The sequence below is a fragment of the Cynara cardunculus genome, assembly GCF_001531365.2.
Source record: "Cynara cardunculus var. scolymus isolate 2C chromosome LG 3, CcrdV1, whole genome shotgun sequence".
In the NCBI taxonomy this organism is placed as follows: Eukaryota; Viridiplantae; Streptophyta; class Magnoliopsida; order Asterales; family Asteraceae; genus Cynara; species Cynara cardunculus.
In genome coordinates this window covers 35,848,013-35,862,029 of record NC_037530.1, presented here as the reverse complement: position 1 = coordinate 35,862,029, position 14,017 = coordinate 35,848,013, and the positions used below count along the sequence as shown (strand labels likewise).

The 14,017-nt window shown below is 36.6% G+C and overlaps 1 protein-coding gene across 1 annotated transcript; it reads left to right on the top strand.

Moving 5' to 3' along the window:
- The first annotated feature begins 9,272 nt into the window (after positions 1 to 9,272).
- Positions 9,273 to 10,741, top strand: LOC112510132 (geranylgeranyl diphosphate reductase-like). The gene has a single exon (XM_025115438.1). It carries the CDS (start codon positions 9,273 to 9,275, stop codon positions 10,626 to 10,628), a length of 1,356 nt encoding a protein of 451 aa, XP_024971206.1. The 3' UTR covers positions 10,629 to 10,741.
- The last annotated feature ends 3,276 nt before the right edge of the window (positions 10,742 to 14,017 follow it).

Sequence of the window (14,017 nt, the reverse complement as noted above, 5' to 3'; positions counted from 1 at the left end):
TTCATCTCTGAATGTGGGACCTCTTAAGAGGACGGGAGTTGTTATACAACTCGCCGATAGGTCCAATGTGTATCCCAAGGGAGTCCTTGAGGATGTGTTGGTTCAAGTTAACGAGTTAGTCTTCCCGGCTGATTTTTATGTCATAGATATGGAGGAGCATAATACCTCCAAATCACCTTTGATATTGTTGGGAAGACCATTTCTGAAAACATCAAAAACAAAAATTGATGTTCATGATGGTACRTTAACTAYKGAATTTGATGGTGAGGTCATTAAATTTAATATCTATGATGCCATTAGATATCTCAGTGATGTGTCTTCTGTTAGTTTTGTTGATGTTTTAGATCCTATTACTCATGATTTGTATGACTTGACTAACCGAGATTTGTTGGAGGTTGCGATTACAAGGCACCTAGATGCAAGGACAATTAACTTGTTGATGAAGGAGTATGATTTAGGACCCGAGCTTAAAACAAGGTATGGTCTTAGCCATGGAATCTAACCGACACAAGAAGTTTCAGGTATCAAATGTTAATTTACCTTCTTCTTACACTAAGTTATTTCCTTCTATTTTGCAGTCCCCGGTACTTGACTTGAAGGAGTTACCGAACCACCTTAAGTATGCCTACCTAGGCAAGGGAAATACTCTACCGGTGATCATCTCTACTAAGCTGTCAAGCGAAGAAGAAAAACAGTTGGCGAATGTGCTTGAAGAGCACAAGGAGGCGATCGGCTGGACTATAGCTGATATCAAGGGATTGAGCCCTTCAGTTTGTATGCATAAGATTCTACTCGCAGATGACTACAAGCCTTTTCGTGAAACTCAACGACGCCTCAACCCGCCTATGATGGAGGTAGTGAAAAAAGAGATCCTCAAACTCCTTGGCGCATGTATTATCTACTCAATTTCAGATAGCAAATGGGTAAGCCCTGTTCAGGTAGTACCCAAAAAGACGGGTTTGACGGTAGTTAGGAACACCGAAGGTGAGTCGGTGCCTACTCGAGTCCAAAATAGATGGCGAGTATGCATCGACTATAGGAGGTTAAACTCGTCCACTAGAAAGGATCACTTTCCACTTCCCTTTATCGACCAAATGTTGGAACGATTAGCGGGAAATTCTCACTACTGTTGTCTAGATGGATACTCCGGGTTCCATCAAATCCCGGTAGCGCCGGAGGACCAAGAAAATACTACTTTTACATGCCCATTTGGTACATTTGCCTATAGGCGTATGCCTTTTGGCCTTTGTAATGCACCAGCTACTTTTCAACGTTGCATGGTAAGTATTTTTTCTGAGTATGTAGAAAGTATCATTGAGGTGTTTATGGATGATTTTACCGTTTATGGTAATTCGTTTGAGGACTGTTTGAACAATTTGACCAAGATTTTAAAAAGATGCATAGAGACTAACCTTGTTTTGAATTACGAAAAATGTCACTTTATGGTTAGTTATGGTCTTATCTTGGGTCATATTATTTCAAAGAAGGGTATAGAGGTAGACAAGTCCAAAATAGATGTCATTAAAACTCTACCTTACCCCACTTGTGTTAGGGAAGTCCGTTCTTTCCTTGGTCATGCAGGGTTCTATAGGAGATTCATTAAAGATTTTTCAAAGATAACCCGACCACTTTGTTGTCTCTTACAAAAGGATGTGGACTTCCACTTCGATGGTGAATGCAAGAAGGCATTCAATGAATTAAAAGATAAGTTAACTTCTGCACCCATAATTCAGCCTCCAAATTGGGATCTCCCTTTTGAGATCATGTGTGACGCGAGTAATTACGCGGTCGGGGCTGTTTTGGGACAGAAGTTTGGTAAGGACCCACACGTGATATACTATGCTTCTCGAACATTGGATAGTGCCTAAAGCAACTATTCAACGACGGAGAAGGAGCTTTTGGCCATAGTATTTGCTTTAGAGAAGTTTCGTCAGTATTTATTTGGTACTAAAGTGATAGTTTTTTCTAATCATGCAGCTCTTAAATATTTAATGAAAAAGAAGGACGTCAAGCCTCGCCTTATTCGTTGGATGTTGCTTCTACAAGAGTTCAACCTAGAGATTCGGGATAAGAGCGGGTCGGAGAACTTGGTGGCCGATCATTTGAGTCGTTTGCTAAATGGTGAGGTTCCTTCTACCTTGAAGGATGAATTTYCRGACGAGMATCTTCTGAYCRWTCAARAGACGACACCCTGGTACGCCGACTTAGTGAACTATCTAGTTACCAAGACTTTGCCAGGTACGTTGACTAGAACTGAAAATGATAGAATTAAGAGTCAAACAAAGTATTATGTTTGGGATGACCCTTACCTTTGGAAGCATTGCTCTGATCAGATTATCAGGCGATGTGTTCCCCAACATGAAGTACAAAGTGTACTTCGATTTTGTCACGAATATGCTTGTGGGGGACATTTTGGTCCAAAGCGTACGGCACACAAAGTGCTTAATTGTGGCTTGTTTTGGCCATCCATTTTTAAATACTCTTATATATTTTGCAAGAGTTGTGATAGGTCCCAAAAGACGGGAAATATCGGACCACGAAATCAAATGCCCCAAAACCTTATTTTAGTTTGTGAAATCTTTGATGTATGGGGCATTGATTTCATGGGACCCTTTCCCGCCTCTTCTGGATTTACCTATATTTTATTATGTGTCGATTATGTCTCGAAATGGGTGGAAGCTAAAGCCACCAGAACTGACGATGCTCGTACTGTTTCAGCTTTCCTTAGATCTAACATCTTCGCCAGGTTCGGCACACCAAGGGCCGTCATAAGCGATCGAGGGACACACTTTTGTAATAAAATGATCGAGGCGGTGTTTAAGAAGTACCATGTCACTCATTGGATTTCAACCGCATACCATCCTCAATCCAACGGGCAAGCCGAAGTCTCTAACAGGGAGATCAAATCGATTCTAGAGAAGACCATAAATCCTAATCGCAAGGATTGGACCGAGCATTTGATGATGCTTTGTGGGCCTACTGTACGGCCTACAAAACACCTATAGGTATGTCCCCTTTTCGATTAGTTTATGGTAAACCATGTCATCTACCTATTGAACTAGAGCACAGGGGCCTTTGGGCTGTCAAGAAGTGTAATATGCAAATGGATGACGCGGGAGTTCTAAGGAAGCTACAACTTCAAGAGTTAGAGGAAATCAGAAACGACGCATACGAGAGTTTCAAGATCTACAAGGAGCGGACCAAGGCTTTCCACGACAAGATCATCTCCCGGAAAGAGTTTGTAGTCGGACAAAAGGTTTTACTCTTTCATTCACGCCTAAAGTTGTTTCCCGGTAAGCTTAGATCACGGTGGGTTGGTCCATTCATAGTTGTTAAGGTTTATGCTCATGGAGCAATCGATATTGAAAGCCCGAAAACAGGTAAGTCATTTAAGGTGAACGGGCATAGACAGAAACCTTTTTATGAAGGTTTTCAGTCAACGGACATTGATGTTATGGCTCTTGAGCCACCGCCCGTTGTTAGTTAGTTTCGGTAGTGTCGAGCCAAAGACGTTAAAAAAAGGCGCTGATTGGGAGGCAACCCAATTTTTATTGCTTTATTTTTGTTCTAATTTAGTTTCTTTTAGTTTTAGTTATCTTTCGAGATTGATGAGTTGCTTTCCCAGGTTGACATTTTTGTGAGTATTGACGTTCAACCCCCCCCCCCCCNCCCCCCCGGGTGCAAAAAGGCTTTTACCACCCGCTTGGACCGTGTATTGGGCACAAGTCTACATATCTAGGGGAGTTTTCTCGTTCCCTTTGCTTTTTAATGTTTTAGACTATGCCAATGAATGCATACATTGAGGACAATATATGGTTCAAGTGTGGGGAGGGAATTATTGTTCTTTTTAATGGGGAATTATTGATTTTTAATGTGCAAGAGTGTGTTAGAAAGGGCTAAAAAAATTTTGAACTTTTGGCTTGATTTTGGGCATTTGTTAAATGAATTACATGAGTGACGATTTTCTTGATTTTCAATGCCATAAATACCATAGCATGAACGATTGTATGACTTACTTGTTAGTCGTGATTAGCACATTTGAGATAACTTTTGTGAGGCTTGCTAATTTTATAGGCAAAATGAACCCGTGAGCTTTTGAGCCATGGTCGAACACTATTTTCGATCTCATTTCATTTTTGTGTGCATTGCATCTTCCATGTTCATCTCACTCTAGAACTTGTGTTAGGTCTCTTCAAGATTGCAATTACGCAATACTAGTGTGTGGAATGATAGAAGGCCATCATTGATTTTTTTTTAACCATATAGCCTAAAGCCAACCCTTATGTGTTTTCCTTTTTTGTCACCTCTTTTGAGCCTAGTTACCCATTTTCTTGACTTTAACACCACAAGATAACCCTTAAGCCAAACACTTCCCTCACCGGACTTTGGAATGAGACTACATACTCTTAGTTAGGAGTATTTGTTGTTTGATCTTTATACCTTCTACACGATCCTCAACACCTATATAATGATCGGTAGAGGTTCGAGAAAAAGAGAAAAGAAAAAAAAGGAAAGAAAATATATATATATATATATATATATATGTGTGTGTGTGTGTGTGTTTCATATGTGGGAATGAGAAAAAAAAATGAATACATGGAGGCCGAATAATGGAAGAAACACAATTGTCTCCATAATGTTTTTAGCGAATAAGAGCTAAGAGATTGAGAAATTTTGTGATCGCTTTGACAAGACACGAGAGTCATGTTTGAGTTGTAGTTTCCTTTCCAAGGTCCACTTTTAGTCACTTCACCAAACTATTCCCTACCTTGACCCTTAGCCATGTTACAACCCATACTAAAGACCTTTTTGATCCACACCTAGGTTGACCATTAGCGTTGGAGAATCGAGACCCAATTCAAGACTATGGTAGTGTATGTACATGTGAATTGATGTTTTGAGTGAAAACACCTGCACCATTGTGTGAATGAGCGATTGTATTGCATATATCTTTTGTGAGGTATTTGTGAAATTAGCATGTTCTCATCTTTGGTTCGTCTCGTGTGTTAATTTCCGCTAATATGGTTTAGTCGAACCTCCGTGAAATGTTATGTATTTTTGTCCATTCTCTAAAAATCAATTCATGATAAATTTGTAATGTTTACCCGAGGACGGTCAAAGTTTTAAGTGTGGGGATGTTTTGATAGCTATATTTCTTGGTTAAAAGTTAAGGTTAAGAAGCTTTTTATTTTCATCATTGTGAGAAAAAAATGTGTTTATTTAACCTATGTTATTTTTTTGTAGAGTCCAGCCCAAAAAGAAAGAAAAAGCCCAACTTATGGCCTAACTTTTGTGGATTTCATCAAGCCCAAATAGAGCCCACATCCTCTCTTCATTTTGGATCGATCAGAAGCAGGGGCTGTTCGATGAAGAGGCATACGGCCACAAGACGTGGGATAGAAGGGAAAGGAAGCGGCAACAGTTCGTGCGGTTCGATTCGGAGAAGACATGGGGCGCGATTGAAGGAGAGAAGAGGGGCTGGTTCGTTATAAGAGACGCGAGATGGAGAAGAGAGGGGCTGTTCGAGAGGAAGCGGACAGCAAGCTGTTCGATTGGAATTGGACTGAAGAAGGGAGGGGTTGTCCGATTGAGGCGAGAGTGAGCGAGGACAGCAGGTGGTCGGATGTTCGATTGAAGCGATTGAGGGAGAAGAGAGGGGCTGTCCGATTGAAGGCAGCAAGTCGTGGATAGGCTGTTCGATTGGAGAAGACGGATGCGACAGTGAAGACATCAACTTTCCTCATCAATTTTCTTGAATCTTTCGGTAAGTCCTAAAACCTTTAGAATCAGTAATCTAGTTTAGTTATGTTTTGCTAATTTTTTTCATTCCAACATTGATTTAATTAGGTTTTGATTTGTTATTGCTTTGAGGTTTCGTTGTAAACATGTTTGAACAAGCCTTTTTGCTTGATTTCTGAACTTATTGTTTATTATATTTGGGTTTTCAATTAGTTTAGCTAACTGATTGGAATTCTCTTATGGAATGGTTATTCATAATTCTTAGATACGTAATTGTCTTAGAATTTTGATAGAGTAACACTAGTATTCATTTGGTTTCGATAAGGTTTCCGGATTGAATATTTGAAATCTTGCGATTAGATCCTCGATAAGCCGAGCTTGTGAGCTTATGGCTTTGAATTGGTAATTTTTTCTAGTCCAGTAAAGCTAGTCGCACCTATGAATTTAAGAGCTTATTTAAACTTGTATTTGTGGTTAAGGGTTGATTAGAGAGCTTGTTCTAATCAATGATTATCTTTGGAAAATGTGGGTCGTTATAGCTTGTTAACGATTAAAGCCAATTCAGGCTTGTCCTTTCCGTTTACATTTTTGGAATCGATGATAGGCACTAACATCATAACCGGTATTAAATCGATGTTGGGACTTTAATCAATTGTTTTAGTTTATATTTTATCGCATTTTTAGAGTAATTAATCAAATCCAACCCCCCCCCCCCTCGTGATTATTAGTATTTTTACGTTTTCATCGTGTACTTGATTCGTTAGTCGTATAACGTTAGACCGAGTCTCTGTGGATTCGACCCGACTTACACTACTACAATTTTGGTTGTAATTAGTCGTTAGTTGGAATTTATTATTTGGTGGACTCGGCCGTCAGGTATATTTGGTTTATTAATCTTATAAAATACCCATATTTGGAACGTTTGAACATTTTGATAAATAAACCACAAGTGTGGAGATTTTGATGATTTATTCCTCCTTGGGAGAATTATTTAGTGTTAATGCACTATTAGTGTCTTTTGTTTTATTAATCGTCTGGAAAATACACTTTATTGTGTTATAAAGTATTTTAGAGATAAATGGTATGATTTCACTTGGAGAAATAATGAATCTTTAAGTTAATCAAACTTTTGGAGCATGCTTTTATTTAACCATTGGTTAAACACGTTTTATTGTTTGTAATGACTTCTATATAATAGTCAATCGTGTTGTTAAGATTTTGGTTTGATTTTGACTCAAAAATGAGTATTAGGGGACACTTGTCTGGTTTATTTGCTCTTTGTTCAGCCTTTGGAGTTATATGCAGTTACGACATATTTATTTGATATATTACACATTTCGAGTGCATTAGTTATTCAATTAATGCCATGTAATTAGACTGTAATGCAATGGATCAATAGGTATAAGAGTCAGTTTGTTGTTTGAAAATGGGATCATTATCCCTGTTTTATAGCATGGCGTCCATACGAGTAGAGGTGATCATTTACAAGCCTGGGTCGGGCCTAACTTGTATTTTTTTGTCCAGTGGGCCTAACGGAGAGTATAACTTTATATTCAATACACAACTTTCCGATATATTATCGAATACAGTTTTTGTAGAACTCATTAGCAAGATACATCATAGATGTTCTATTAAGTACCTTAGGGTCGTAAGCAGGGTAACTGTTAATATAATTTATATCACTAGTAACCATGATTTCTGCCATAAACCAACAAGCAAAAGCGCCACAATCACCCGAGTTTGGTGCTTGTTGAGGGACGTTGGAGATATAAACGTGGCTAAGCTTCCATTCTTGAGGCACATCTTTTCTTCTTTTACGCCAAAAATTGATCTTATGAAAGTATTTTGGGAAATTACATGTCAAAAATTCAATTCTTTGTAGACAACCAGCTAAAGAGTGGGGCCCAATCATGCTATCATATATGCGGATCACCCACGTCTCTAATTCTAGAACAGTCGTAACTCAATGACATCCGTGTACATGAATCGAGATGATGACCTACAAAAAATAAAATAAATGGATCATTATAAATCAATATTTATTTGGAAGTGTTTCATATATTAACTATTTCTTACATCGTCAACTAATCACCAAGGCGGATAGTATATTTTTGTGTCATCTATCAAATTAAGATATTGTAGTCCAAGTTGTGACATAAACTGTAATGTCTGGCACAATAATATCGTACATCGTAACCCGTCAGGTCTCTTTTTCATCAGCAAATATGCACACGTATCAGCATATTGTTAGAAGAACATTTGACTCAGAAAAATAAAATAATAACTAGTAAATAAATATTGCTTACAATTGTATCGAACCAACCATCCTCTAACAAGGTCCTCCAAAAGGACATACCCCATGGTTCACATTCGAAATGAGGTATTTTGAGTCCTTTTAGCTTATTATTTGTATATAATTTCAAGATGTCAAACTCGGTCCTCCGTATCGGGGCCTTGTATGTAGGTGTTGAATCTGGTAATGACATATACAGAGATCTAACCATCAGACTCGGGTGTCTGATGCGTTTCTCGTGCAAAGGTGGTGTCCGCTCCGATATCATAGACGATGCAGTGTTATCAACATAATTTTATACGAAACTAAAATTCGGTTGATAACAATCATAATATGCAGGGGTTGTATTCGGTTGATAGAAATTATCGACATGTTCAAAGCCTTGATTGATTTCAGATTGTGGAAATTGTTGATACTATTCGGGCTGTTTAAAATGTTGAGACTGTCCAGGCACCTGAAACTATTGATTATTTAAATCATGCTCAATAATATATAAGTAAACATTAAAAATATATACCTTTATGGCATCATTTGAACGCTGAATTTGCTCGAGTAGGTTTTTATGTGCGTTTGAGCAACCATTGGACCGATGCCCCCATTGTGAACAAGTTCAATAGTCTCTTGAATATTTTGATTCAGTTGTTCAATATATGCCGTTAAATCATCAGACGTTTGCAACGCTGACGAACTCAATGCACCAGTCTGTTTCTTTGCAACCCTCTGAAAATAAAGAGAATTTGATCTCCACCATGGATATTGTAGCTCCACGTCAGTAGGTGTTAACGTAGTACGTGGGAGCAAGCCCGCCTACATAATAATATATTCATTTAAGTATTTAGTTACAGTTAATAAAATAAATTATTCGAGATAAGTTGGTCAAACTCGCATCCTCGATATCATTAACATGTATGTATCTAAGACAATCATGCCACAATAATTTTTTCGTGCGTTGCCAGGCACATGCCTTATAGATGACTCTATCAATCTGTAAACCGTAAGAAAACAAAGCATGTAGAAATGCTTCCAATATCCATGTCTATATTTTATTTATTCTATAGTTAATAAATATTTTAATTTAATTAAAACTTCGTTATTTATGGTTAGTAAACAATTAATTAAAAGTTATACAACCAATCCACATAATTTGTATTTTGAATTTTTTATTACTTCATTTTAATAGAGGTCTATTAATCCCAACAGATCCACGTTACTCTGCCCTAACTAAGAAAACCAATCCGCCATGGCCGCCATTGCACACCCACTACACTCTCTCACTTTCACTTCCAAATCCCCAACCCCCAGATTCAAACCCTTTCCCAAACTCGTAATCTCCGCCTCAAACAAGCCCATCTCCGGCCGAAAGCTACGTGTCGCCGTCATTGGCGGTGGCCCGGCGGGATCCTCCGCAGCTGAGTCGCTAGCTTCAGGCGGAGTAGAGACATATCTTTTCGAACGCAGCCCCACCGGCGCCAAACCATGCGGCGGTGCTATTCCACTCTGCATGCTCGACGAGTTCTCCATACCGCCGGAGCTCGTCGATCGGAAAGTCACCCATATGAAGATCGTATCCCCGTCCAACCTCACCGTCGACTTCGGCAAAACCCTCAAATCCAATGAGTACATCTCCATGCTCCGCCGTGAAGTCCTCGATTCATTTCTCCGATCAAGAGCTGAATCCAAAGGCGCCATTCTTCTCAAAGGCCTTGTCACGAATCTCGACCTCCCAAACTTCCCTAACCAACCTTACATCATCCACTACACAGTCAACAACACCATCAAATACCTCCCCGTCGACGTCGTAGTGGGTGCCGACGGCGCCAATAGCCGCGTCGCAAAATCAATCGACGCCGGAGACTACGCCTGTGCCATCGCCTTCCAAGAGCGAATCAGACTCCCAGACGACAAAATGGAATACTACCACAATCTCGCCGAGATGTACATCGGAAACGACGTCTCACCGGATTTCTACGCCTGGGTGTTTCCCAAATGCGATCACGTCGCCGTCGGCACCGGAACTGTAATCTCAAAACCAAACATCAAACAATTCCAAAAAGCGATCCGATCAAGAGTCCTCCCAAAGATCGCCGGTGGGACGGTGATTAAAGTAGAAGCGCATCCAATTCCGGAACACCCTCGTCCAGTTCGCGTCCGTGGGAGGGTGGCTCTGGTGGGAGACGCCGCCGGGTATGTAACGAAATGCTCCGGCGAAGGGATCTATTTTGCAGCAAAAAGCGGAAGAATGTGCGGCGAAGGGATCGTGAAAGCATCGGAAGGAGGGCAAAAGATGATCGAAGAGAGCGATCTGAAGAGAGAGTATCTGAAACAATGGGATTCACAGTACATAAACACATTCAAGTTCTTGGATTTGCTGCAACATGTGTTCTATGGAAGCAATGCAGCAAGGGAGGCACTGGTGGAGCTCTGTGGAGATGAGTATGTGCAAAGAATGACATTTGAGAGCTATTTGTATAAGAAACTGGCAAATGGGAATCCATGGGAGGACTTCAAGATGGTTTCGAATACAATTGGGAGTTTGATGAGGTGCAAGCTTGTTGGGAAAGGAATGGAGGCATTTGATCCGAATGTTCTTGCCTAAGTAAGTTTTAGTTGTATGGATGTTAAAATAATATTGGTGCCTGCAAGATGTTGTTAGCAGCAGGTACAAGATTTGATGCATGATGTACGCTTTCCAATATCAAAATGAAATCCATCTTCAAAAATGAAAAAAAAACAATTATTAATGTGGATATCCAACCCGCTATACGAGTCGACTAATCCTAGAACGACCACCTGCTTTGCAAATAGTCCGGAGTCACCACATTTGAACCTCCGTGGCTATAAGGGGATTTTTATTCCTCCTGGTACTTTTGATCTTTGAAGCCGAACTCAAACCAATCAGACACCACCCTTGTGGTTAGAGAAAAAAAAGGTTGATGTTGACATGTATATGATAAAAACTAGCTATTTTGGATCAACATCTTTGTATTTTAGCTAATTTGTTTTTTCAATTTGATCAAAATAGCTGACATTTTGTACGTTTGTCTTTTTTTTTTTTTTTTTCATCCTGTGAAATTTACTTTTTTCTGAATTAAATATGATTCTAGTAGGGTCCGCTTGTAAAATCTGCACGAAATTTACTTTTATCAATTATCTTTATATTATTATTATTCAATATATTGAATCGTCAAAAAACAAATATAACGATCTAAAAAATGTTCTTGTAAATTAAATAAAAGTTAAAGTTTTATTTTATAAATGATAAAGCTTTTTTATTTAATTTATTTGTTTATTTTTAAAAAGAAATTATTAATTAATTAAAATATGTAAAATTAAACAACTATTAACTATTTGCGAAGCCTTACACTAATCTCCATCAGATTCTATATTTAAAGATTATAGCATTAATTATATTTATAAAATATTTAATAGAATATCGTTTATCTTCCATTAATTTTAAATATTAATGTTTCTTATTGCTAGAATATAATAAATAAGGGGTTGATATTTTCATCCCTGCTCTAACTTTTTACCCCCTGTCACATGTTCCCTCTCACACACTATCTCCCTCACATCTCATTCTCCTCACACACTCACACCGAATTCACTTTTTTTAATTTTAAAAAATTTAAATTTACATTTTATACCCTTATAATTAGTTAATTAATTTACTTTATATCCTTTCCTTTTAAATTTTTCATTTTATATCCTGATCAAATTAACATATATAATCGTATATCAATTAAAATATGTTTAAAAAATACTTTTTAATTTTAACAAGTTACGCCATTATAATCGTCGCGTCAATACATTCGAAATAAGCCCAATATTGAATATTTTTTAACTTTATTATATATTATATAATATGAAAAAATATTTTTAATATTTACATTTATAGTTATTTATTTAATTTATGATATGTCATTTGTTTTTTCAATTTTTGTTTTACATCATTATCACATTAAAATACATAACTTTATATTTTATGTGTGAACACGGCGGAGCTTACAAAAATAAAATAATTCTCATTCGTCATACGGGAACAAAAAAATTTGGATGCTCATTTGAGTTGATAGCGCTATTTTCGGCTAAACATAGTTGGTGGACGTTGACGGTGGTATGCGATGCACATAATCATGTTCTTGCTTATGAATATGTTGATTTAACATGAAAAATCAAAGTTTTAATTAATAAATTTAATTTATATTTGAAATATGTATTATTAATATTTTATTAATTAATAATAATATAAAACATGTTAAAAAGGTAAAGGATTAAAAGTTAGAATATAAAAAGGATAAGGATTAAAAGTTAAAATATAAAAAGGTTAAAAATAAAAATATTTGAGATTTGTCATTTAGTTGTTTTTTGTCCATTAGTATAAGAGGGGGTGGATAAATGGTTTAGGAGAGGGTGTGGTTAGAAAACCTCATAAATAATTGTTTATCTCTTCTATAATATTTTTTAAACGTGAAAAATCATGCTTTCACTATTTTGAAGAATATGTTGTAATAAAATCTAATTTAAAATTCATTTTCTTAAATTTAAAGAATTTGATTGCAATGCTCTAAACATTAATCGATTTTTAGTTGACGTTTTACTAATTCATCGGGGTGTATAATTTTATATTTTATATTTTGAACGAAAATATCAGGGTGTGCTGCAAAATGGACCAATTAACAATCAAGATATCAAGTTGGGGGACTTTGTCTTGTTCTTGTTGGACGCGCAATAGAAAAATTTACTAAACAAATCTTTTTATAGTCTTTTTTTTTAAATTGGTGGGTTTGTAGGATCCCAACCAACATAAACTCAATCCGCCCCTGAATACAACTTACTAAAGCTTCATGTTTGAATTTGTGTAATTAACTGCAGATAAACATAATCAAATAAAAGATAAACATCTTTTAAATATAAAAAATTTAAAATATAATTAAAATAATCATTGAGTTCTAACAAAATACTTAATTATTATCATTATAAAAAATTATATATTATTAAATAAAAAATAAAAAAAATGAATTAAAGAAATATACAAAAAAAGGAGAAAAATCTTTATGATATCTTCATATGTGTATTTTATTCAAAAATATAAACATAATTGTTTTCTCAAAACCACATAAAACCGTATTATGACATCGACTGAGACAAAAATAAATAAAACGAAACATTAAAATCAAGATGTATCTCGTTGGATTATGCGAGTATCCTTCTAGTAAAAACTAAATGGTGTTTGGTTAGAAGTATTAGGCAGTAACCAATGAGAATGAAAACAAAAGAAACTATTTGATTTCTAAAATATAATCGACGCATTCCCCTAGAAACCCAAAATTTCATACAAATTCATTTTCATTTTTATTTTCTATTATTTTTATTTTTATTTTCATTTTTCAGCATTAACCAAACATCATACTAATTATAAAGGTAAACCTATGAAAAGCCTATGCATGAACATGCTCTAAATCCTTTGATCATCAAAACATCAATAAATGTGACTCAGTTATAAGAATGATATAATTTACAAAAAATACAGGCGAAAGGAAGTCGGAAGGCAATAAAAAGGTGATTTTGTCTTTTCCTTAAACTATAAAGTTCAAATATATATATACATAACTGGATTTTGATAACGTGAATGAAATTAAATGTTTAAATACTGAAAATGTGGATAAAACTCTATTATCTAAAACAGTCAAAACATGAATAAGTTTCAAGAGACAACAATAATGATACACTACATACCCAAAGCAACACCAAAAACATGGATGATTCCCTATTGGTGCGTTTGGTGCGCAGACAGGACTGGACAGGACAGGACAGGACGGGACAGGACGGGATAGGACAGGACAGGACAGCTGTTTAGCATTTGGTAAGACAGGACAGGACATGACAGAACTGGTTAAAATGACCAATTTACCCCTAGTGAGCTGTTTAGTGTTTTTTTCACTACAAAATGCGGGGGCAGTGGGTTCATCATCTTCATCCACAATA

Bases quoted from the DNA above. Each gene is read 5' to 3' on its own strand.
- LOC112510132 (XM_025115438.1), top strand. From the start codon at position 9,273: ATGGCCGCCATTGCACACCCACTACACTCTCTCACTTTCACTTCCAAA.